We start from the raw sequence: 25,015 nt of genomic DNA on the forward strand, positions 1-25,015 counted from the left end.
AAGACAAAGAACACAAACATGACACGTTTTCAGAGTTAAGACAGTGATTTTTCCACTTAAAATACTAGAAAGAAAAGAATCCAACACATGGTAGATTACTGTTAGTTCATTACATTCACATGAGACTCTTAACTGGAAAAAGTGCTTTATGAAACAAAGATTGAGAAATAAATGTAAGTTTGTGGTTATATTACTTTAATTTCTCTTTCAATTTTCATTTCTTATGAAAAAGATGACTAAGCCACAATGAAAAGTATCTGCATTAAGTAATAACTGTCACAAAATAAACACACTGAGATAGGCACACTGTGTGTTTATGCCTGCTCTGCCAGCTTCTCCTAGTCAACAATCTTACCAAGCACAAGAATACTTGGAATTTGTTCTATGTGGGCAAATGGAATACTTTTGGGGCAGAGAATGAAAGTCACTGGAGACATGTACGCTTTCTTCTCCTACCTAACTTCATTAGGAGAAAGCAGGTGAATGGAAAGTCACTAACATACCGTCAGTATCTTGTGCTTCATGCAGTACCGAGCAGCCAGCATAGGGATGACTGTACCAGGACTTGTTTTGCTCAGCCCAGGTTCTGTGACAAAGTGAGTTTGGGTGCTTTTTGCAATCAGAGGGTAAGTGTAAGGCACCTATGTTATAAAATATATATAACAACATGTTCTATATACATATAACCACATAATAATTTTATATTATTATTTTATTTTATAATATATGGAAAATATTATGCAGAAGAAAATAGAGAAAACAATTCATTTTAGAAAGCTGTTCAGACTATTTTCAACGTCTGTATTTAGATTCATATTCTCGTGGGACTGATTTTTGATCAGAATATATTTTTTAAAAGTAAAGACATATGAACTTGGCTTGCACGTGCACACACACACACACACACTCCCAGCAAGGTCAGTATCGCTTTGACAATACCCTTGCAATACATAAAACAAACATTGATTTATTTAATTTTTGAAATGAGAAGAGGTCCTAGCAACTGGAAAAAGTACAGAAAAGGTATTCCAAAAGAGAAAAGGCACAACTTTAATAAATAATGAAATGGACACATGCCCAGAATACAGGAGAAACAAGGTAATGCTTTTTTGGACAAACCCAAAAAAGAAACATAACATATCCACAGTGAAATTGTGTACTAGATAAAACCAAAAGGCAAGCATAAGTTCCTGTTAAGATGAATATCTATATTCAAGGATCCACAGGGTTTAGATTCAGGCCAACATCTCAACTTCAGTGAGAATAAATTTTGATTTTCACATGAACAGGAAGCTAGAGTATATTGTTACATACATTTTTGCATACACACTGAAACTTTTGTATTTTGCTCCGAAGCAGCATTACAAGGACAGAGGTTTGGCGCGGAGCTGTCAGGCAGGGAGGCCACACGGTGATGGCAGAGCTACCAGCATCCTCTGCTGCCTCCTCTCTCTCCCCTTCCTCTTCAGAGGGCAAACGGACAGAGCCTTTTAATGTATGTAACAATATGCTTTCTAGTCGGTACACAATCTACAGACAGCTATCACTCAAAAGCAACTCCACAAATCTTACTTACAAAGCTTCTTCCACAATTCTGAGATTTTAAAATAAACAGGCGTTGTGTCAGTTATCAGTATTTTTCAGCATGTTACTCAAGAAAATATATAAACATTATAACAGAGCATCAATAATTAAGCACAGACAACTCTTTCAAATGAGTAAAATACATGTATATATTTTCCACTCATCTGTGAAAATGACAACCTTTTAACCAGTAGAAGAATGTATATTCTGAGAGTTTCATATTAACGGCGCCACAAGACCACGCTCAGTACTGCGCAGGCCGCCTCTCACGCGGGCAGGCAGGCACCGCCGCTGACCAATGTGGCGGCAGCAGCCGACAGCTTCGGGAGAGGGTTTTTCTCCCACTGAGGGCAAGGGGTCCAGGGGGGTTCGGGAGGCGATGCCTGTCTCATCGGCACTATCTCAGAATCGAAAACTCGCTGAGTAGAAATACTAATGATCCAGGGAAATATTTAAGAACCGCAATTCCATATTGATTTTTACATGGTCAAATGACAAATCCCTGTTCATTTAAGTGACAAATACCATACTTCTGTACATCTCTCTTTTTCAAAAAGATTTTATCTATCTATCTATCTATCTATCTATCTATCTATCTATCTATCTATCTATCTATCATCTCAGAGGGGGAAAAGGGAGGGAAAAGGAGAGAAACACCAGTGTGTGGTTGCCTCTCATGCACCCCCTACTGGGGGGACCTGGCCTGCAACCCAGGCATGTGCCCTGACTGGGAATCAAACGGCGACCCTTTGGTTTGCAGGCCGGTGCTCAGTCCACTGAGCCACACCAGGCAGGGCTGTATGTCTCTTTTACTAGTACAAATAATCTAAAATACAAACCAAAAAATCAGCCTTTGTCCTTCAGTAGTTAAAAAGAGGAGACTGTCTTAAGACACCATTTTTTTTATCACGTGAGCACCTTCCTTACGGGGCCTTCTAGCACTGACATAACTCTAACCTCTGTGAGATACAGGAGTCCAAGTGGGTTCATATCTGCCACATGTCTAATGTCTAGGCTGAAGGTGATAGGGAGCATTACTAATCAATATACACATATATGTGGGACGGGAGATGCTGAGAAAAACAGAGCTACAAAAACTTGTTCAAACCTATTCTGAGTACTGAGTAATATAATATTCTAGTGTCATGAATATTCATGGTCTAGTACTATGAATATTGTACTATGTACCATGGTCTAATATTTACGGTACTAGAGCCTCAGATATATAAGCAAACAAGACACAGTATCTACCCTAAAGGAGCTCTGAGTCCAAGGGAGAGAGGAAAAAAAAAAATCATTGACTATAAAAATATATGAAAGAAGTGACTAAGACAAATGCACAGAGTGAGATGAGTAAGAGGGAAGCCCGGTAGCCTGGAGAGGGCAGGAGGCTGTTTTCAGTGGAAAAGGCATGCGAACTGTCTTGAAGGACCAACAGGACCTACCAAGATGGCTGGGAAGAGTTTATGCAAAGAAATAGTATAAGAAAGTACACTCCACCTAGTGGGATGAAGAAAGGGCGTGGAGTCACAGCAAGAAACAAGACCAGAAGGCCCACACAGACAGGGACCGAGCTCTGGGCAATGGCCTGCTATGTCCAAGGCCCCATTCTGTTAAGCATTGCAAGGCACACAAAAGCATGTAAATCCCAACTGTTTTCTGAGGAGTGCATTGGCCAACCTCAGTCAGAGGTAAGGAGACCTTCAATTCATGTGCAAAATCTCACTAGACTCTGCAACTCCCCTAAAAGAATCCTGCTCCCAGCTCCACCCACAGTAAAGCCCCTGCCACTTGTGATACAAATATCCTGTTTAACAGGTGCTTTAAGAAGAATAATCAATTCTCACCCATGAGGTCTCTCCATTACCTTTAGAACTGAGTTACTCTAAACCCATACACAGTCCAATGTTTCAGCTTCTTATGAGACTGCTTTTACTGAACTGCTTGCTTTTGCTCATTCTGACATCAGCCAACGTGGACGAGAACTCTGAGGCTACGTGGAACACTTAATTCGAGACCTGAAAGATGCTGTGAGGATGCCGCTCACAACAGTGCAGTGTGAGGAGCTATGGGAGATCCTCCTCTCACGCCCTTCAGAAATGATCATGCTTTTTCTGAGTATGTGGTTTGCTTTAATTTTATGGACCTTATCAAAGATACCATTTGGTTTCCCTCTACAGAAGGTGCCAAAAAGCTCAGGGCCAATTTTTGGACCCATGTTTTATAGGAATCTAGAACCTTGTAACATATACTTTGCATACGAACCTTATAACAGGTACACTAACCTTATAACATATATACTAACCTTACATATTTTATGTACTAACCTCACACCCTTATTTTACTGAACTTCAGTTATGGTGCTGCTGTTATTGTAGCATACATGTTTATGTTTAAATCGTTATTCAAACTTTCAATCTTTATTGGGACATAGCAGGATATAAAATTACATCAACCAAATGGCTCATTGGTTCAAAAAATTTAAAGGGTATATATATGCCAGGCCTGTGGTGAGGGCTGGGGATAAAATCTGTCAGTGGGACAGACTTGATGCTCTGGGAACTGAGAATGGATGAAACAGACAATTAAACAAGTGACAATACTGCAGGGAAAACATTCACAGAGGGCGAGGAACACTGAAGTCTAAGATAGCTGGGAGGCTTCCCGAGTGAACTGCTATCTGAGCTGCGACCGAGAGCCTGAGTGCGAGGAGCTACGCCACAGCGGAGAGGGCTCGGAGAGCTGTGCTCTCTGGGAAAGGGCCGCAGTTTGGTCAGACGGGACAAAGGGTGCAGATAAAGAGGTGGGACATAAGGCCAGGGAGTAAAGCAAGGGCCAGGGAAGTCGTGTTAAGGGAAGTAACTTTAACCTTGGAGCACCTGAAACGCAGCAGTTCAGCCGGGGGCTGACCCCACCATATTTGCACTGGAATATTCACTGAGTGCCTGCTATTTTCTAGGCACTGTGCTGAACGCTTTATGCATATGACTGCGATGAGTCCTCACAAGGGCCCTACAAAATCATGTAAGATAAGCACTATTACTATTCCTTTCACAAGTGATGAAAAGGAGGTTTACTGATGGAAAGTCATCAGACCAGTCACACTGCTAATCTTAGTGAAGCCAGATTTCAAACTTAGGTCCTTTGACTCCAGAGCCTAAGTGTGTGCCTTAGTGCGCTGCCAACCTCATGGAGAGAAAGGGTTGACGTTCCAGCTACAAGGTCCAGAAAGTACTGGTTAAGAAGAGACCAGTACTAGGAAGACCAGCTGAGCAGGTGTATGATAATTCAAGGGAGATAAAGATGACAGTGAGAATAAAAAGAAAAAGATTAATTTGAGAGCTACTGAAGAGACAACAAAAGGCCTTGTTTGGGATTTCAGTGTACGTGAGAAAGGAAGAGGGGTGAAGCAAGGGTGACTCCCAGGTGTGTGGCTCGAGCAACTGAGATAATGATACATTAATATAACATGGCAGTTAAAACAAAGGCTCTATAACCAGACCCCCAGCTCTGCCATTTAAAAGGTGGGAATCTTGGACTATTAGTTAACTTCTCTGTGCCTCAGTTTCCTCATGCATACAATGGAGATGATGAAAATACCACCTCTAAGAATTAAGTAAACTAATTCATGTGAAGCTGTTGGAATAACACTAGTAAATAAACACTCAATTAGTATCATCATTACCACCACCACCCCGTGGTGTAGGGATTATAGACTCAGACGTGGAATGACAAGTTCAATTTTGAGCATATGGAAGTTGAAGTACCTACAGAACCTCCAAATGGCAACGGTCACATTTATGGCTCTGAACTAAGCAAGGGCTTTGGCCTAAGGATTTAAACTGCGGAGTCATGAGCATGTGGATGATCATGTAAGCCACCAACCTGAATGGCATGGCCCAGGGGGAAGGTATGGAGTGAGGGAACAAGGAACCTAGGGAGCCCTCTGAGGAACACAGATGTTTGAGAGACAGACAAGTATAAAGAACCTGCAAGAGTCTTGAGAAGTGACCAGAGAAGTAGGAGGAAAAATGAGAAGCTACAGGGAGAGTATATTTCAAAAAGAACGAACAGTATCAAATATTGCTAAGAGGGGAATAAGATAAGGATGGAAAGGTATTAATGGGATTTAGAAATAAAATCCTTGCCTTTAATGGTCCAGGCGACATGGCCGTTGCTGTCCTAGTAGGAAGGTAAAATGCAACATGTATTAAAACAGCTATTAATGTAAGGTCTACTCTGCTAAGGCCTATTAGAGAGGAAAAAGATATTCGGTCCAGATAACTGCCAGCCAGGGGAAAGAGAACTGACCTCTTAAAAGAAGATCATGAAAAGATGAAGAGTGTTTGGAGTTTAAAGAAAACATCAAAGCACTGCAGGTTTTGAACTTCACAGACACAACCAGAGGCAAAATTCAGTAAGCATAAGGCACAGTCAGGAAAAGTCAATTAATTCAAATAGGTTGGTTCCCACTGCATGAAGTGGGGTTCTGAGTGGTAAAATTTAAACAGTAGACAGGAACCATCATTATAGAAAGTCTTGGCCAAGGAATATGGAAGTAATGCAAATATGTAAATGCCTTTCCTCCCTGGAAAACACCTAATTACTCTTTAATTCTCTGCTTACATGCTACCTGTTAAGTGTCAATTTAGGTAAAGATGAACTAACCTTTCTTTATGTCCTCAAGTTGCTTTCTATTCATATCTCTTATGACTTTGCATATAATTATGTTTCCTCAATCTTATGCAACTCAAGACTGGCAACTGTGTGCAGTACAGATTAGCAAAGGAGAAGGCAGAGGCAGACCAGTAGAAAAGCCAGGGAGAGTGAAAAGTAATGAGATCCCACCTACGTGGCACGGTAGACGTATTGGAAGGCGGGATGTCTCTAAGAGATGCTTCCAAGGCAGTATCAATAGAATTCGGTGATTGAATGAAATGGGGCGGGGCACAAGACTAACAAAGTATACCCCTTAACCCAGTAATCAGACCTGGAATTGTATCCTAAGGAAATAATTACAGAGATTCATGCATACTTTGATATTATTTATAAGGTTGGAAAACTGGAAAAAATTTTCATTTTGAACAATAGAGGATTAATAAAATAAACAGCAGTCTATCTGACAGACTACATATATTAACACTATATTTATAAAATTGGGTAAGAAGAGTGAGAAAATGTGTACATTATAGTAAATTATGAAAACTTTATAAAACAAAATATATAATTTGACCCTAATTTTGTTTGATCTATATAGAAATGTGGAAAAACACAGGAAGACTATATGTCACAAGACAGGCACTGGATTTTTCTGAGAAGTGACTGAAAAGGCTATAAATGTCTTTTTCTTCCTCATCATCAATTTTCCAATGACTTTACAATAAATGTTATTTTTATAATAAACATTAAGTATCCATTTTTTGTAGAAAGTGAGCTAGTGTAAGAAAATCAAGTTGTGAGGCTATTTTTTCCCTACGAGTTGGTAGGCAAAAAAAAAAAAATAGAACCAAAATGTGAAAGGACAGATAGTTTGAGAATCATGTTTGTTTTTTCTTAAATTTTATTTTAAAGATTAGAGAAATGGAGGAGAAGCTGGCACATATAGGATCCAGAAAAATGAAAGAGACGCTTACAAAAGGATATCCTTGATGTAATCGTCCATTTAAACAAAATGCACAGTATAGCCAAGGATACCAGGGAGAAATCTTGGAAAGAGAGAGAGAGAGAAAAAAAAACCCTACAGAGATGACATTCCTGTAGCATTTGGAATAGAAAAACAGTTAACTTATTACACAGTGTGAAAAGCTATGGGTTTTGGCATCAAACAGACCCGGGTTTAAGTCATGGTGCCTCTACTTAGCAGCCGTATGGCCCTGGGCAGGTTGCTAAAGTGCATCAGTCTCCGCGGGTGCAGCACCACGCAAACCACCACCTAGCACAATTACAAGAACTAGGTGATCTGTATGAAAGTGGCTGTTGGGGTGGCTGTGAGCCCAGGACCCCACCACGAAACTGTGGTTCAGCAGGTCTGAGACTGGTCCTGAGTATTAGTGTTAATAGAAGTTTCCAAGGTAAAGACTTTCCTGTGTGCAGAGGGAAACGAAACGTGTGAACTCAGTGCCTGGCACAGTGTGCACATTTGAAACATCTTGAACTTAAGTTCAAGTAGTTGGGGGAAAGGATAAAACATGTAAGGATAAAAAAAACCATGACAGCCTTAAGGAAAAATGATTTTTTTCCATGTGTATTATTATCAATTCATGAAGATGGTAGACATCTTGAAGGCAAGGTCCATCTTAAACACAACCTGGTAAGTGTTAGCGTATGGGCTTTATGTACAGAATAGAGGGCTTCTGTCACTTTTCCTTAAGGCTGTCATGAATTTTTTTATTAAACACAGTGACAAGATCTGCCCTGAGTACCTCAGACTTTTTTGCTAGAGATAAGGGGGGTGGAGAATGAACTAAAATGAACAACAACAACAAAACAATATAAATGCCATTTATGGTCCAAAACAGTACCATGGCATTTAAAAATTCAATATAAGTGACCCCAAAGGTCTTTGACATGTGGTTGTGCATAATTTTGCTGAAGCATATTTGAATCATTTCTGCTTCATGATGCATAGGACCAAGTCACTTAGTTGATCTGTATGCTTTCCCACTAATCAGTATCCAAGTTTCATTTAGGTTTTGTTGTATTCTGTTCATCACCATAAAAAGAGAAAAGCTTCATTCTTTGTAAAATGGCCTCAAAAGAGGGTCAACTTATGCTACAGATATATCTGCAAATTTGGGGAAATGTGAAAGGTCTCAGAAAATATTTAAAACATTCTAGTAAATGTCAAAGATCTACTGTACAATTACATTTTTTAACATAAAGGAAAGGTCTTATCCTACTTCATAAATAGTTTCTAGCAATAAAAAGTCACATGAAAAGGTCAGAGTACATGGCATTTAGTGCACCCAATAATTCAATAGTTTGTCTGCCTTTCTTCCTGGCCTCCTAGAACATGCTGGCTGTTAAAGAGGATTGTTGAAATGCAATTGGGGAGGCTCACCAACTAAGATAAGTGCAGTGTGAGCCACAGAGTGGTGGCTGCTGGCGGTCTTTACTCCCCACTATATATAGCTACTATAGGCAAGAGACATACTGAATTATCCATAAGGGCTTGTATTCAATGCAAAAAGTTCAAGAAATTAAATGGTCTAACCACACTGCTGAAGACCGAGCTGTCTGTCATCAGTATGCTGCATTTCTGTCTTATGTGACTGCCAGCTTTTTCAGAGCAGGTGAGAACCAGTGCAGACCAAAATGAGGGAGCCAAAGACTGGACGATCAGATCTGGGTGTGTCAAGTCAGCAGTTCTTTTTCCCTTGATGTAGACTGAAGAATTTTGATCAGATGTGCTGACCCAAATTACCTAGCAGGAATTTATTTTTTCTCTAGCCATTTAACCCTTTATCACTAGATTAGTAGAAAGACAGTGTCCTTCGTTCCTTCATATTTAGAATGTAGGCATATGAATTAAACATGGATTGAAATATGGAATGTTCCACTTTAAATCCAAAAACATTTTACTTATTTCAAACCCAAAACATAAACAGATGCATATGATGTTTTAAAGTCTTAACACATGAGCTGATTTTCTTGACTGACTTGATCTGGAAAGGGATAAACTAAAAACATGACTCTTTGGGGGGCAGGAATTAAATTTTTCAACAAGAATGTCTCCACACAATCTTCTTAAATATTGTCTGTTACTCTGCAGCACGAGTCTCCAGCTCAGTGAGGGTGGTTTCGCCTCGCTGACTGCTCAGCTCCATGCTGTGCCCTTTCATAAACTCTTCTTTTTCTGCCCTCAACCATGCTCGTTTTTTCTGCCTGTCCAATCACATAGTCTCTAAGGTCTAAGGAAAATTGAACTTCTTGAAAAAGTCTTATCTGAGCATTGCAACACTATATGATCTCTCTTTACCAAATACTGCTGTAATTATTCGGCATCATATTTGTATACTATATACCATATAAGTTAGTGCATAATTATATTGTCTTATATTATTTTTTAGATTTTTTCCATGTGTATTATCAGTTCATGAAGATGGTAAATGTCTTGAAGGCAAAGTCCATCTTAAACAAGACATCCCTTCAAACAAATATTACATGTTTTATCCTTACCCCCAACTACTTGAACCTAAGTTCAAGATGTTTCAGATGTGCACACTTGTGCCGCCTAATGGTGAAAGTAATTATTGCATGGTTACAATTAACTGGCTCATAAAAAACAGCAAAACCAAATAATGATTAAACCAAATCATTATTTCTATGAAATCAAGGAAGAATAATGCTCTCATTGCTAAAAATTACGAAGCACCAGGGGTGAAATAAACTAACTTTTAGTGTAATAAGTTAAAAGATTATTATTAAATATGTAATAAAAAACAAAAACTTTCTTTCATAAAAGTCTCTTTTGGCTAAGTTAGCAACTTCCTTTTGGGTTTGGGTTAATCTACTACTGAAAAAAAAACCTGTATAATCACATACTGAAATGCCCTATGATTTGAGGTACATATGAAATAAACCACCCATGACAAATATAGATCTAGGAGGACACTATACTTGTCTTACTTTTTAGATAAAAGAAAATAATATTCAACTCAACTAATACTGGTTGAGTCCCTATTATATGCAGGGCATTCCATAACCTTTGGGTGGTTACAATCTAGTAAGAGTATAAAGCAAGTACACTAATGATGGAAATCAAAGTACTGGGGGTGGGGTATAAACTCTTTGCAGTTATTATTCCAGGAACAACATACCTGTACAAAGTTATAAAGAGTTTTGAATTTCAGGATAAGTATGTATTTTCTAAATGTTCTTCATCTCAATAAATATATTCTAAACAGAGGAAGAGGAACTACTTTCTTTGTTTTGCATTTCTTCTTATTCAATGCTTCCTAGTAAGACCTTTTATCCTTAACTTCTTGATGTCATACATTTCTCATTTCCACACTCGTGCTACTGGAAGTCAGCACCACTAAATTCGGTTATACGTGTGGGCAGTAAAAATGTTACTTAATGATAACTGGTTTTAGTATGTGGTCTGCCAGACTCCATTAAGTATATTTATTTCTAACAGTTATTTAAGAGCAAGCTTCTTTTCTTCTTTTTAAAAAAATGTTTATTGAATTTATTGAGGTGGCATCAGTTAATAAAATTATAGGTTTCGGGTATATCATTGTTTCAAATTGATTAGATCTCAGGGGCCTAAAGATCAGAAAGTTGTGCTGGGCCCTTTCTGAGTCAGATTCCTTTTCTAAAAGGATACTCTGGCCTACATGACCTCTAAGATCCTCTTTGCCCCTGTCTCTCAAGGAAGTTTGTTCTTCCTGTTCACCTGACATCACGCCTGCCCCAAGGCCCCGCCTGAGGCAGAGCAGCCCTCCTCTCTCCTCCACCTGACGTCCCTTGGACTGCGCCTGCTCCCCTTGGCCTCTCAGGCAGCTTTCAGAACCACTTCCCTTGTGACTGCCATCTTTTTTTTCTTTTTAAAAATCTTGAAGAAAACCATCCAGATCACTATTATCACAAAGGTACTTTATTAACTAAAATCATACTGCAAATACAAAAGGCCCCAAGTTACAGTAAAAAGAGCATGGCTACTCAGTCAGACAAATCATATTCCAGTAACTTTGACAAGCGTCCTCATCTCAATTTCTGCTTTGATTTTGCCCTATAAGTTAAATATTAATAGTAGGAACTATCATGTAGGATTATTATGAGGATTAATTGACAAAACACTTAACATAATGCCTGATATTTAGCAAACAATAAATATTAACTGTTACTATAATATTATCATATTTCTTACATCTTTTATAGTATATTGGCCCCATTATACCTTTCTAACTAAAGCAAATGGAATCATCTAACTGTGTTTCTCTTTTCACTGAAATGGCGAGGTGGGGAATGCGCGGGAATCAGTTGCCAGTTCTGGCAGGAAAAATTGCATACTGTGGTTGTTGTCTAGTACATCTAGTGATAATTAAGTAATACCCACTCTCCAAAGTTATACATCAGTTTGCTGCTAAAATATTTTCCAGATTTCAGAACTACAGATATATCCTTATCCACTATAAAATGATCTCTCAATTATCCTGCCTACATTTAGAAAGATTTTTATTAGCAAAAGATGTGTTCCAACAGCATACTTGTGCTGACAGATAAATCCAGTAGATGAATGTGTTCCATGATGTCAGAAATACCTTTAATAAAATCATGAAATACTATAAAATATTAGATTATGTGAGGAAATAAAAAAATATTGTCAAATGAAAAGAGTGATTCTGAATGGGAAGCCACAGTTAAGTGGTACCACATTAAAAAAAAAAAAGTGCCCTGGCTGGTGTGGCTCAGTGGACTGAGCACCAGCCTGTGAACCAAAGGGTTGCTGGTTTGATTTCTGGTTGGGGCACATGTCTGGGTTGTGGGCCAGGTCCCCAGAGAGGGGTGCATGAGAGGCAACCACACATCGATGTTTCTCTCCCACCCTTCTCTAAAACTAAATATTTTTTTTTAAAAAGAAAGAAATAGGAAAAAAAAAAGCCTCACTGCCTTAATGTCTTTGTGCCTCCCTATGACTTTCATGGGCACAGAGAACTGAATTCGCCATGTGCTTCCAGGGGTACAGATGGGTACTCACTATTCATACACAATGCAACCATTAAGCCCTTGAGTCCATGTCATATTAACTATAAACACAGAATTCCAAAAGCAAGCCAAACTAACAAGGACAACATTTTCAGTTTGCAATTTTGGGCTGATCATATATTTCTTTAAAATCATGGGTACTTCGTTATAAAGATGCTTTATCTTGGCAAGGTTTATTAACTAAGGCTATGCTGTACTTAGTATCTTAAAGCACACTAAACCCTAATAAAATAATAATGCTATTTAGGGGAAGAAGAAAGAACTTTATATTTACATAATGTTTCAAGGCCTTTAATGTTAGGAACGAGCAGTTTTGTGACAAAGAAGCATTTACCAGATGACGGTGATAATTTGTCACAGATGTCACGAGATTTTTCTTCTGCTAGGTGACTCTGGGCTTTGAATTATTCTTGTAAAATTAATAACACTTTAGCATGTTCCCTTTTCAAATATATTAATGTGTGTGCTATTTATTTGTATGTGCATGAGTGTATGAGTATATACATATATAAATCTGCAGCTATAATAAAATGTAAAATTTGGGGTTTTTTTACATAAAAATATCAAGACATAAACATTTAAATGGGTGGTGGGTGTAATATTGTCAATGGAATCACCTTGTCCCCATAGGCTCTTCAACTGGCAAGGTTCTAGAAGAAGTAAGTGTGAGGGAGGTAGTAGTATGAGACACAAACTAGGAAGCAGAATGAGGTTCTGTCCCTGACCTACAAAAATTTACTAACCACCCTAGATGCCGGTTCTATTTAACTATAAAATGAAGGTGGCATTACTGCCTTCCTACCAACCAGAATCATCTGTTGGAGTGAATAGAATAATAATGTAAAACTATACTTAAGCTATAAAGAACTATAGTAGAAGTAATAAGATACTTTCAAGACAATTTTAGTGCTTTGAGAAACATTTAAAAATGGAGTGACAGTTGAACTGTATATATCATTTTGCCTATTCCAAAAGAGGGAAAATTGTTGTTTTTATAAAGATCTTTTCTATTTTTAAAGACTACATAATAGAACATTTTAGTGCAGGAGGTCAACCTAGTATAAAAACTTAGTATCTCATCTCTTGAGATAAAATACAAAAAAGAGCTTTGTAAATTCTAAAGGGCTGTATATATTTTATATATGTAATATATATATAAAAGTTTAGCAATTTTTCCACTCATAAAAAAGTATACTTTGAGATGGGTGCTTACCTTCTCTTAGACGGTCTACTACAAAAGTAAAGCCTGTAGTTCTTGGATGTAAGACATACTCATATTTCTGAAGTCCATTCTTTTCAGCAAAGTCATTACTTCGAGCCTTGCTGTTTTCTAAACAAAATAATAGAAAATGAGAAGCAATAAAATAAAGATAATGTGAGGTAAGAAAATACTACAGAATTTCTTTGTTGAAAATGGCAGTTAATTTTTCTATAATTACTGAGTATAGTATGCTGAGTCAAATAAGAAGATATAAAGTTATGTAAATCCCTAACAAAGATCTTAGAGTATGTAGTTATTGGGATTTTGAAAATTTTATAAGGTATTAAAGGACTTTTTATAATAGTTTACAAATTCATACTCAAATCTTTAAAATTCTTTAAGAGATTTCATAAAAGTCAATATACAGTGAAAACTAAAATACAAATAAAATCCTAATAAACTAAAATTTTCATAAAATAATCTTTACATAATAAAAACTGAAATACTAAATATAAGATGCCAATAAAATAAAACTAAAATAGTAATAAAACATAAGGAGATTTATACATCCAGAAGAAATAACTAGCAATTTGCCAAATATATCAGATCAACTTTTTTTTTAACCCAATAATGTAGGGTTTCAATGCAGAGTGAAAATCTTCCTGGCTCAGGCACAGAGCCAGCTAATGTCCCCAACCCAAACCACCCCACGGCAGAATGGGCACATGATCAGCACACCATGTACAAACATCTGACCATGGTTTGGCTGCGTATAGTTACACAGTCAAGTATATGTTCCAAATTTTGGCAAAAACTTCTTTTTCCATTCCATGAGGTAACTTTATAAGTTCCAAGAAGAACCAAACCCATTACTCAGCAAATACATTTGGAAAAAGTAGTGTTCAGAAATCTGGCCTCCGCCCCTGAGGGAGATCATGAAATAGCTTCTGATGACAGCAGATGTTAAAACATGCAATCCTCAGCTGCCTCCTGAAATTTATAGACTATTCTAAGTCACAAAAATACATATATATGTGTGTATGTGCGCACACACATACACACACAAACACAGCTTTCCTGGGAATAAATTTAAGACCATGGAATGCTCAAAACCTCAAAAGACCACAGACGGATTCAAAATATTCAAAGAACACTCCTATAAAAGGGGTTACTTTTTTATTATTGTTACAAGCGAGGAATTGAGTCAGAGAACTAAATACCCACAGATCCCCAGCAAGTCAAAAGGAAAGGCCCTAAACATAAAAAGTAATAAGCTCATTCTTCCCGTTCATTTGGGAGAATATCCTGGACACAGGAGTGCAAAACAGCATTTTATCGACAGCTGACAGGGCCTCACATGGGATGGGGAAGCCCAGCGACTCTGACAAGATGAGTAATTAACTACTCTTCCATTTGCTCTTCTAGCTCATCACAGACTTTAGGGAACTGAAGACCAAACTGAACTCCGCTGTAGAATGGGTGTACAAGTCTAAGCATTTCTAAAACCCAGTCACGATGTGGGAAGGTAGAAATGATGGGAGCCAGAGAGATGAGAGATGCAGACTTTCCCTCCATGCCCACTTCACTTACCCACCCCCAGACTCTGTGGTCACTGGTAACTGCACAAGCATCCCACTTGCTGACCACAGTCTCCTGTCTTGTCAGCTCACTCCCTACGGCACTGCGAGGCCAGCATTCCCGCTCCAACAGGCAGACCGGCCACTTTGCTGCTCTCACACCAGACAGGCATGTCCCACCTAAGGGTCTGTGCATTCATTTTTCCCTCTACCCAGAATGCCTTCCGCCCAAGTATCTGCATGGTTTTCTACTTTGTTCATTTAGTCTCTGCTTAAATGGAAACACTCTAAACAGGGGCTTTCTCTAACCACCTTATATAAAATAGCACCCTATGCTTTTACTGTTGTTTTCTCCTTACCGTTATTTTTGCGCACAGCATTTATGAATGCCTGGCATATTTTTATTAACTTATTTTTATCTATTTTCCTCATAGAATTTAAGCCTCATTAAAGTAGGGACTTTGTTTTGTATGTGAAGTTCAATTATTAAATGAAGAAGTTTTATGTACAAGGGTGTTTAACTGCATTTAATATGATAATTGTTAAAACCTAGAAAATCTTTCTTTTCCAAACCAGAGGGACAGAGCCCAAAATTATGTTATACCAATTGTGACGGCTACTATTATGTGTCAAATTGGCTAAACATTATTCCAGATATTTCTGTGAAGGTATTTTTGATGAGATTAAAACTGCAATCAGCAGACTCTGAGTAAAGCAGATTATCCTCCATAATGTGAGTAGGCCTCACCTCCCTCCCTCCCTCCCTCCCTCCCTCCCCCCATCCTTCTACCCACACACACACCCTTTTGGTTCTGTTTTTCAGGACAACCCTAACTAATAAACAATATAATTAAAAAAAAAAACAAAACACTACCCAATCTTTAAAACATGTTTTCAAAGAATACGTGAGAGATTACAATATAAATACAAGAAAAACTATAATTCTAATTTTCCACTCTTGTTTAAAAAATTTGTGTTTATATGCCCATTCGTATGCCTATATATGTGTGTGTATACATGTGTGCATGTATGTGTGACCAAATAACACAAAAGCAACAGAGTAAAAGTTAGAATAGGTTTCTTTATGGGGAGTAGGATTAGACTAATTCTTGTACTCCCTTATTTTTAAATTTCCCCAAATTAACATAAATTACTTCCATGAGCAAGAAAAAAGTTATAACTAGCAATAATATATGAAGATGGAATATATGTAAAATTACATTTAAATATACTTATTTGAAAATGTGTAAGCAAGCTGGATTCAGAACTTAGAGGATTACAAAACATTGTCTTTGGGCTTAAAAAACCAAATTTAGAGTTAACTGTGGTTAACTAAAAACACCTTTGGCCCTGATCAATGTGGCTTCAGTTAGTTGTGCATTGTCCTGCAAAGCGAAAGGTCACTGGTTCAATTCCCGGTCAGGGCACAGGGCTGGGATGCAGGCTCTGTCCCCCACTGGGGTGTGTATGAGAGGCAACTGATAGTTTTTCTCTCTCACATTGATGTTTCTCTTCCTCTCTTCTCCCTCCCTTCCCCCATCTCTAAAAATAAATAAAATCTTTAAAAAATAAAAAAATTAAAAATTAAAAAACACCTTCAAATAGATTTTCAAAATTAAAAGTGTTGGTAGCCTATTTTTAAAAAATTTATCCCATCTTTATACTATCTGTATAATACTGTTTTTTAAAAAGCTTTTTAAAGTTTCAAGACCGGTCTGTTTTCTCAACCTGGCAAATAGACTGTATATGCCATTTTAACTTAAAAAATATGCAACTACATCATGTAATGGTGAGTACTCTGGACCCTGAAAATATGCAACTAGATGGTAATTAAGTTCATCACCTAAAAAAGACTTGAGAAAAAACATAGAGTGAAAAAAGTTTTAAATATGTATGTGTAGGCTCTGAAGGTCTAATGTATGAAAATTCTAACAATGATGTACTAAAGTAGCAGCAAACCATGAGCTTTTACTCCATTGCCTTCTAATTACTAAATAACTTCCAAAGTTGCCATTCTTTAGTGTGCATTACAGCATTCACAAATATAAATTAATCTATCATTTCAGTAAATGACACACTAATATAGCTGCTATTTTAATACCCAAATTTAAGTATTATACTTTCTAAGTATTGTAGAATTTAAATGTGGCTCTGTCCATTATAATTTCCCAGTGACAGTTTAGCTCTGGTAACCCATCAACTTCTATTTCCAAGCTTAAACAACATGCAGACAGTATTATCCTCAGTGATCACCTACTTTTAGAATTTTAACTATAAAAATCAAATATATGGTATACAGTATGCACATAGTTCAGTATACAATACATTAAAATTGCCATGGTTCATTTGGCTCATTTCCAGCTACAATAAATAAGTCAAAAAATCTCTTCCTTGCTATCAATGTTTCCCAAAACACTTTAATTTCCTTTGTTGACACATTATGGCTTAGTCACCTATTCACTTACTTCAATAGTTGTGAATTAGTATTTTCATTAAACTCTCTTTTTGGTACTGCTTCCATACATCGCTATGTCCAAAGAGTGAATTAGTATATTCGTTTACATATTTTCCTCTCTTAAGCTCTAAGAGGTGTTGCTCTTAGTAGCTCTAAGTTGCCCCGATCTGGTATTGAGGATGTGGAAGAAAAGTTCACGGTCCATCTCTCACACTGTGTGATTAGATTTCACGTCTGTGCCTCTTCCATCTGCCTCCCTCATACAGCAGGCCTTCACCAATGAGATCCTTCTCAAATTCTGTGCTATCTTTCTTGAAGTTTTTAAATTTTGCTTTTTGAACCAAAGAATCCTATAGAATTTCTTGTCCAAGCTTACTCCCCCACTGCCACCCATGCTCAACCACAGCAGTTCTTCAATCTGCCTTTAATCCTAAACTGCAATTGAAGGCTTCATCTATAAAAATCACCCATGGTTTAAAAACATGTAAAAAGTACTGATTTAGCAAAGATGAAAGGCTGTATTTTGTTTTTAATCTTCTAAAGAATGCCTTGAAATCCAATGGCATTCTTGGCCTATGTAGTTTAATATCTGGGAAGGTTGAAAATCTTATGTCCTTCTATGTCCCTTCCACAACTCAATTATGGCTGAGTTTTCCTGAGACAGGACAAAGTCCTTCTTGCTTATATTAGGGATAAGGCTTTAAAATACCAGGAGAAAGGCAACATTTTAACTTAAATCAACAATAAATGAAACTGGTTACTATCAGAGGCTTGTCTAATAAGAAAGAACTTGAGGAAAAAAAGGTCTAATGGGTAAATATGTGTCTTGGAAGAGAACAGGAAGGGGGTTCTTCTTTCTCAAGACTGCTGTGGCTATTCAGAGCTTTTGTGGTTCCTTATAAACTATATAGAAGGCTGATTATTTAAAATACATACTGACAAAATACAAAGGCCTAGGATGGTAAGTATAAATAATAATGATCTCTCGGGGTTGCCCAGCATAGACTCTGCGGGCTGGAGACCAGGAGTATTGGGTTCTAATGGCTACTGAGGAACTGAGTGGCTTTGGGGGTGGGACATAAATCTTGTTGGTATTCAGTCACTTCATCTAAGAAATAATACATCTAGACTAGATGATTTCTAAGTTCCTTCATTTTAAAAGATTCTATGATCCAGACCCAGGCTACCTTACCTGTGAGATCAGTCCCTTCTGGGAATATGAGGAGTTGAAGTGGTTCACGGATGTCACAGAAATAATCAATCATGTCTTCGAAGTGGCTCTTGTCATCCTTCCATTTCCTGTGAATGAAGATATAGGCAGCAGCTTGCATGGCCCAACCTAGGATCAATTTAACAAGTATTTACATACAGTTTTACTGCCAATATCCGTATTATTGAATATTAATAATTCAGTGTTTTCATCTTACTACAAATGATTTACTATCATAATAAAAATTTCATGATATATCTTAAATTCAGCACTGATTTGGGTTAAAAACATACACCAGAGAATATTCTTAAAGGAGTTTGCTGGGGTTCACAAAATTCTCAAAAGACTCTCTCAAGCCAAACCTAGCTATAAAAATATCAAAGAAAAAACTCCCTACTATTTATCAGTCACTCATCCAAGGTTTTAACAATCCTGATTAAACAGGCACTTTAACCAAGCTACCTACAAGAGACAGACAGCTATGTGTTGTCAGGCCTATAAAGCAGTAAGCAAAGAACTATTCTCAAGCCATGAATATAAGCACACTTTAATATTTCCCTTCTGTACTACTCAATCTCTAAATCCAACTGCTGTTTTCAATTCTAGCCACTTCTTTAGATTTTACAAGTAAAGGGAAAATGTGCAATGGCTATAAACATGTTAATCAGAGTATACCTTGTGATCACATTCCCCTTCTCTAGGGCAAATCAATCTTGTTACTAAAGAGGTACCCCTTAAAAAGCCATGTTTTATCCATCACTCCCCAGCCAGAATGACTAGAACTGCTGTGGCAAACACCTATCTTAAGGCAGCCAATCTAAAGTCTAGTCCATAGTCTATGGAGCATGAAGTGCTTGGCCCAAACACAGTAACTATATTAGCCAGTTAAATGTTCTCGAACTTTTACCTGGGACCATGGAGAAAACAAGTTAGTAATATATATACATGCAAATGGATGGACAAAAAAGCATACAACAGAGACAGTAGTAGCTGAGGCAACATATAGCGCACTGTAGTGAGTATCTTAAAAAAAAAAAACACCTAGCAGCTGGGGTGCCTAAAACTGATTTTGATTGGGAACAAAGGACAGTTTTAGTCTCCACAAGCACTGGCCAGTCTGTGGAACCACCTCTCAGATACTGCTAAGAGTCCATCTCCCTTAATATGCTGTGTATCTTTACAATATACTTTCAATATTGCAGCTAGTGGGGAGGAGTGATAGTTCCCTACAAACAAAGAACACAATGAAAACAATAGCTATCATCATTTGGTAAATATAGTATCTGTGAATATAAGAAATTATTAAAACATTTCTTAATGATTAAACTATAGAACTTTATTTGGTTTGAATAAGTTCAAACGAGAATACTGTTTTCTACAAATATAAATAAGCATATACCAAAAAAAACCCACTTTAGTATAGTTCTTGCTGTTATGCGCCCAATTACTACTCACCCTCTGTCCTATCAGTCATACCCATCAGCACTGCACTTGATCCCACACTACACTGACCCTCCCACACATCTCTCCTCCCTCACCCGAGGACACCGAGGCCAACAGAGCGGTGTCTGCAGGCAACGTGGCTCTGGAGTGAGATTGCCTGGGTTGGAATCATAGCTCCACCACAAACCCGCTCTTTAGCCTTAAGTCTTTGTCCCTCATTGACCCCAAATGTAAAAATTAGCATAATGTTGCTAACAGTATTTACTTAAGAGAGTCTATTATACGAAGTAAATAAGATTATTTAGCACAGAGTATTCAATAAATAATAGTGATTATTCTTATGCTTAAGTTCCAATAATACAAGAGATATTATATGAAGACACATAAAACTGTAAGATCCCATTCACAATCGCAAAATAGAAATGTGAAAAAAAAACCAAAACCAAACCTGTGCACATTACATTAAGACAACTACACAACTGGGAGGAAACAGTGAGACATACAACGTTTCTGATCCCAATCCACATGCCAATGATCTCCAAATTTAGAATTTATTAGTTTCATGAAACTGCAATCAAATTCCTGTGGCATGAGGGTGTGGGAGGACTTGGCTAATCCTAAAGATTATCTGAAATAATAAAGAGGTGAGAAAAGCCAAGATAATTTTAGAGTAGAAGACTAGTAGGAAAAGATTCACAGCATTAAATGTATTCATTCAATGTATTCTGAAGCAACAATGATTAAGTCAGAACAGTGTTTATCTGCAAAAATAGACACAGAAAAAAGAACACAAGACCTAGAAAAAGGCCCTTGAATATATGAGAAATGTGGTATAAGATAATGACAGATTTCAAATCAGAGGGTAAAGAATAAGCTGGTTAGGCTGGGGCTTTTTTCACATTTTTATTGAGGTGTAACAGTAAACCATGCAGATACCAAGTGTGTAGGTGCAAAGCTTCATGAATTGTTGCATGTATCTATGTGGCCACTATCCAGATTAGAACCTTTTCAGCATCCCAGAAAGCTGCTATGTGCCCCTCTGCCAATCAGTACCCCCTGCCCGAGCAAACGAAACCATTATTCTCTTCTTTCACCATAAATCATAAAAATGAAATCATATAGCAGACATTCTTTTGTCTTTGGCTCATTACTATGTCAATGAGATTCATCCACATCGTTATGTGTAGCAGTATTTCCTTCTCCACACTGCTGTGTAGTACTTAATTATATGAATACATCACAACTTACTTATACTCTTGATGGAGAGATTTCTTGGGTATTAAGAACAGAGTTTACATGGATATTCTCATAACACTCTTTCGTTGAATTCAAGCACTCTGTTGTATATAGTGAATACTCAGGAGAACTAGCTACTGCATCATAAAATTCCTGCATGTCCAGCCTCAGTAGACAATACATTTTCCAAAGTAACTATACTAATTGACACTCCCACCAGCAATGTATGAGACTTCTAATTGCTCTTCTGATAGCCTCACCAACACTAAGTCTTCTGAGTCCTGTTAATTTTAGCCATTCTGATCCAGGTACAGTAGTTTTCATTTGCATTTCCCCTATGATTAATGATGTTGAGAACATTTTCATATGCAAATTGGCCATGTTCACATGCAAATTGGCCATCTGGCTATCTTCTTTTTGAAGTGCCTCTTCAAACTTTTTGCCCAATTTTAATGGAATTGTCTTTCATTAACTTGTAGGATATAAAGTTCTTCATTAGATAAATACACAGAAAATACATGTAATTTTAGGTTTCACATATATTGGATATATTAAGTATGTTCTTCAATCTGTAGCTTGTATTTTCTTTCCCTTAATGGTATATTGTTATGAACCTAACATCCAGTGTTAATGAAACCGAGTTTATAAATCTTTTCCATTGTGCTTGGTCCTTTTTATATTCTATTTAAGAAATCTTTGTCTACTCTAAATTCGTAAGGACATTATCCCAAGTATTCTTCTAGAAGCTTTACTGTTTTAATTTACATATTTTGGTTTATGATCATCTCAAATTAATTTCTGTATATTGTGTAAGGTAGGTAAAGGTCCTTGTTTTCCATATGGATATTCAATTGACAAGTACCATTTATCAAAAAGACCAAGAAATTATTAAATAAGACATTACATTACACAATAAATGAAAACATACTGCTGTAAAAAAAAAAGTCAAATACAAAAGTATATAGACTAAAACATATACTCTTTTATTACCCCGTCCTTTAACCCTATCCTACCAATCATAATCTCTTTTTTGTAATCATGGTTCACAACTTGATGTGAGTTGTTCCATATTTTAAAAATTCATTACATACATGATTGGTGTTTTTAAAAAAATACATTGACTCATACCTTTATACTGTTCTATTACTTGCTTTTTCTCATTTAACATGTCTATAGATATGGATCTACTTCATTTTTTTAATGCCTTAGTTGTATTCTCTAAGAGTGCTTCTCAAACCTGTTTTCTGTTTTTAATTTCCAAACCATTATTGGTTGACAGTTTTGTAAACTAAAATAAATTACTAGGAAGGTGATCACACATGAAGTTATGACAATGTCACAATACTACAAAAATTTCCAACTACTCTAGTTCTGTGGTGAACCAGTAACAGTCTGCTTACTGGCACTGTTGCATAAATCACATTTTAAGAAGCGCTGTTTCATCACACAGATAGACCATGATCTAGTACCCTATTATTACCTGCCATCTATCCAACCTGAGAATTTGGCTTTAGTGAAAAAGTTTACTCCATTCACATTTACCAGAAGTGTTTTTCTTTTTCTTTTACTGACTTCTTTTGTTTCCTGTTTGTTATACTTCTTTATACTTCTATACTTGTTCCACTTTCCTCCCCTTCTGTTTTTTTATTAATATTTTCTTTACCTCCTTCCTTTGTTCTGTAACACAGAGGTCAGCAAAGTATGGACCAAATCCAGCACATTTTCTATTCAGTATCTTTGGCCCAAAAGCTAAGATGAATATTTTGTACTATGTGAAAGTTATATGAAATTCAAGTTTTATTGTTTATAGACAAAGTTTGATGAAACCTAGCCACACTCATTTGTTTATGTGTGTGACCTCTGGCTGCTTCTGTGCTGTGGTGGCAAAGGGGCAGGCGCAACGGGACAGTACCACCCACAAAGCCCGAGCGAAGTACTACCTAGCCCTTTAAGAAAGCCTGCCCACCCCCAACAAAAATGTATGCTTTCCCCTTGTCCCTCTTCCAAGGTTTATAGCAGTATCAATAGTTTCTCAAAGTTACTGTTATTATTATTACTAACACATTGCTTATGCTTCACAGAAACATTTTAAATTTTTCAGAGTCAACCCTAACCATGTTGGCTTCTTTGCTTATCAGCGCTTCTTGTATCCTATGCTCTTCTATTAGTCCTCCTGAAGGAATTTCTTTCAAAAACTGTTTGAGTCTTTGCCTTTCTGAAATGTATTTGTTCTATTTTGGAGGCTACTAAAGTTAAAAACAGAATTAGAGATTCCAAATCATTTCCCCACCTGAATTTCAAAGCTATTTTTCCATTGTCTCCTATCATCTAATACAGCTCAAAAGAAGTCTGATATTAAACTGATATATGTAGATAACCTAATTCCTTCCCTCTAGAAGCTTTAATGATGCTTGATTTTATGGAATTTCACCAGTTTGACTTTTGCTATAGAACATCTTCATTAATTCTATTCAGCAGTTGGCATGTTGTTCCAATGTGAGTCAGTCTTTAACACTGGGAATATTCCTTCCATTATTTAATATATTTTTCTCCATTCTCTCCACCTTTCTGTCTGGAGCTTTTATTAGATGTTAACCTTCTAAATCTGTTCTCTCATACCTTTCATCTCCTTTCATTTTACAATGTGTCCAAGGAAAATCCCTTAGCTTGATTGTCCAGCTCACTAATTTGATCTTCAGCTGTGTATGGTCTACTAATTGAGCTTATTTAGGCAAACATCTCTTTTATTTTCAAGATTTACAACTTGTTCTTTTTCATAGCAGCCAGAATTTATGAATAAATAATAATAAAAGTTATGACAAATACAACAGTAATAATTTTCATTAAAATATTTACTGAATGATTACTATGTGCCTGGTACTGTTCTAATCATTTTTTGTTAATTCAACTAGTTCTCAAGACAACCTTACGAATTAGGTAAATTATCCCTTTTTTATGGAAACTGAGGCACACTGAGATTCAAAGAACTAGCAAGTAAAACCAGGTTTCAAATTAGGCAGTCTGGCCCCAAAGCTGATGTTTTCAACCAGTGTACTAAACATCCTCTCTGCAACATATACCCGAATCTCTCCAAGGGTATTTATTAGTTAAGCATAATTTAGGTTCTCCTCAGAGAATTATCTATTCCTGAGAGGCTAGGCTTTGCATTTGTTAGTACTAGGCTATCTCTAAAGTGGTGCATTTTCCTAAAATGTTAGTTCTGAGCTGTCTTCGTATTTGTAAAGGATGTTCTACACTGAACACCACTTGCAGGCGGAACGTACTTCTCTGGTCCAAGTGAGAATGGCGGTTGCTCCCTTGGGGGAGGCAGAGCAGTGAGACCTGAGCAGCTGTCCCATCAAACTTTTCTCATGTTCTGCATGTTTCAGAAATCTCAGGAAGAGGCTGCAGCAGTCAGGCTCTTGGACCTCCCCTTTGAAAATACGATGATTCTTCCCCTTTGTGCCTCTGCCTTGTCATGTCCCATTTATATATCACGAGTGCTTTTCAATTTTTTACTGCTTTTAGCTTAAACATTTTTCTCCCTTTCATAAAAATCACAGGAACACCCTGTGAGGTTTTCCCCCATTTCATTGCCA

The 25,015-nt window shown here is 37.1% G+C and overlaps 1 protein-coding gene across 3 annotated transcripts in view; it reads right to left on the reverse strand.

Annotated features, from left to right (window-relative positions):
• LCLAT1 (lysocardiolipin acyltransferase 1) overlaps window positions 1–25,015 on the reverse strand; it is a 152,393-nt gene that overhangs the window by 45,737 nt on the left and 81,641 nt on the right. For all 3 annotated transcript variants that reach the window (XM_054568255.1, XM_054568265.1, XM_054568273.1), the window contains exons 4-5: window positions 18,720–18,866; window positions 13,508–13,624 (exon numbers count right to left, since the gene is read on the reverse strand). In XM_054568255.1, the coding sequence (XP_054424230.1) occupies window positions 13,508–13,624; window positions 18,720–18,866 (264 nt within the window). The remainder of the gene's footprint in view (window positions 1–13,507; window positions 13,625–18,719; window positions 18,867–25,015) is intronic.

The sequence above is a fragment of the Pteronotus mesoamericanus genome, unplaced genomic scaffold (assembly GCF_021234165.1).
Source record: "Pteronotus mesoamericanus isolate MK-2021 breed Mesoamerican mustached bat unplaced genomic scaffold, CSHL_Meso_final contig_101, whole genome shotgun sequence".
NCBI classification, from domain to species: domain Eukaryota; kingdom Metazoa; phylum Chordata; class Mammalia; order Chiroptera; family Mormoopidae; genus Pteronotus; species Pteronotus mesoamericanus.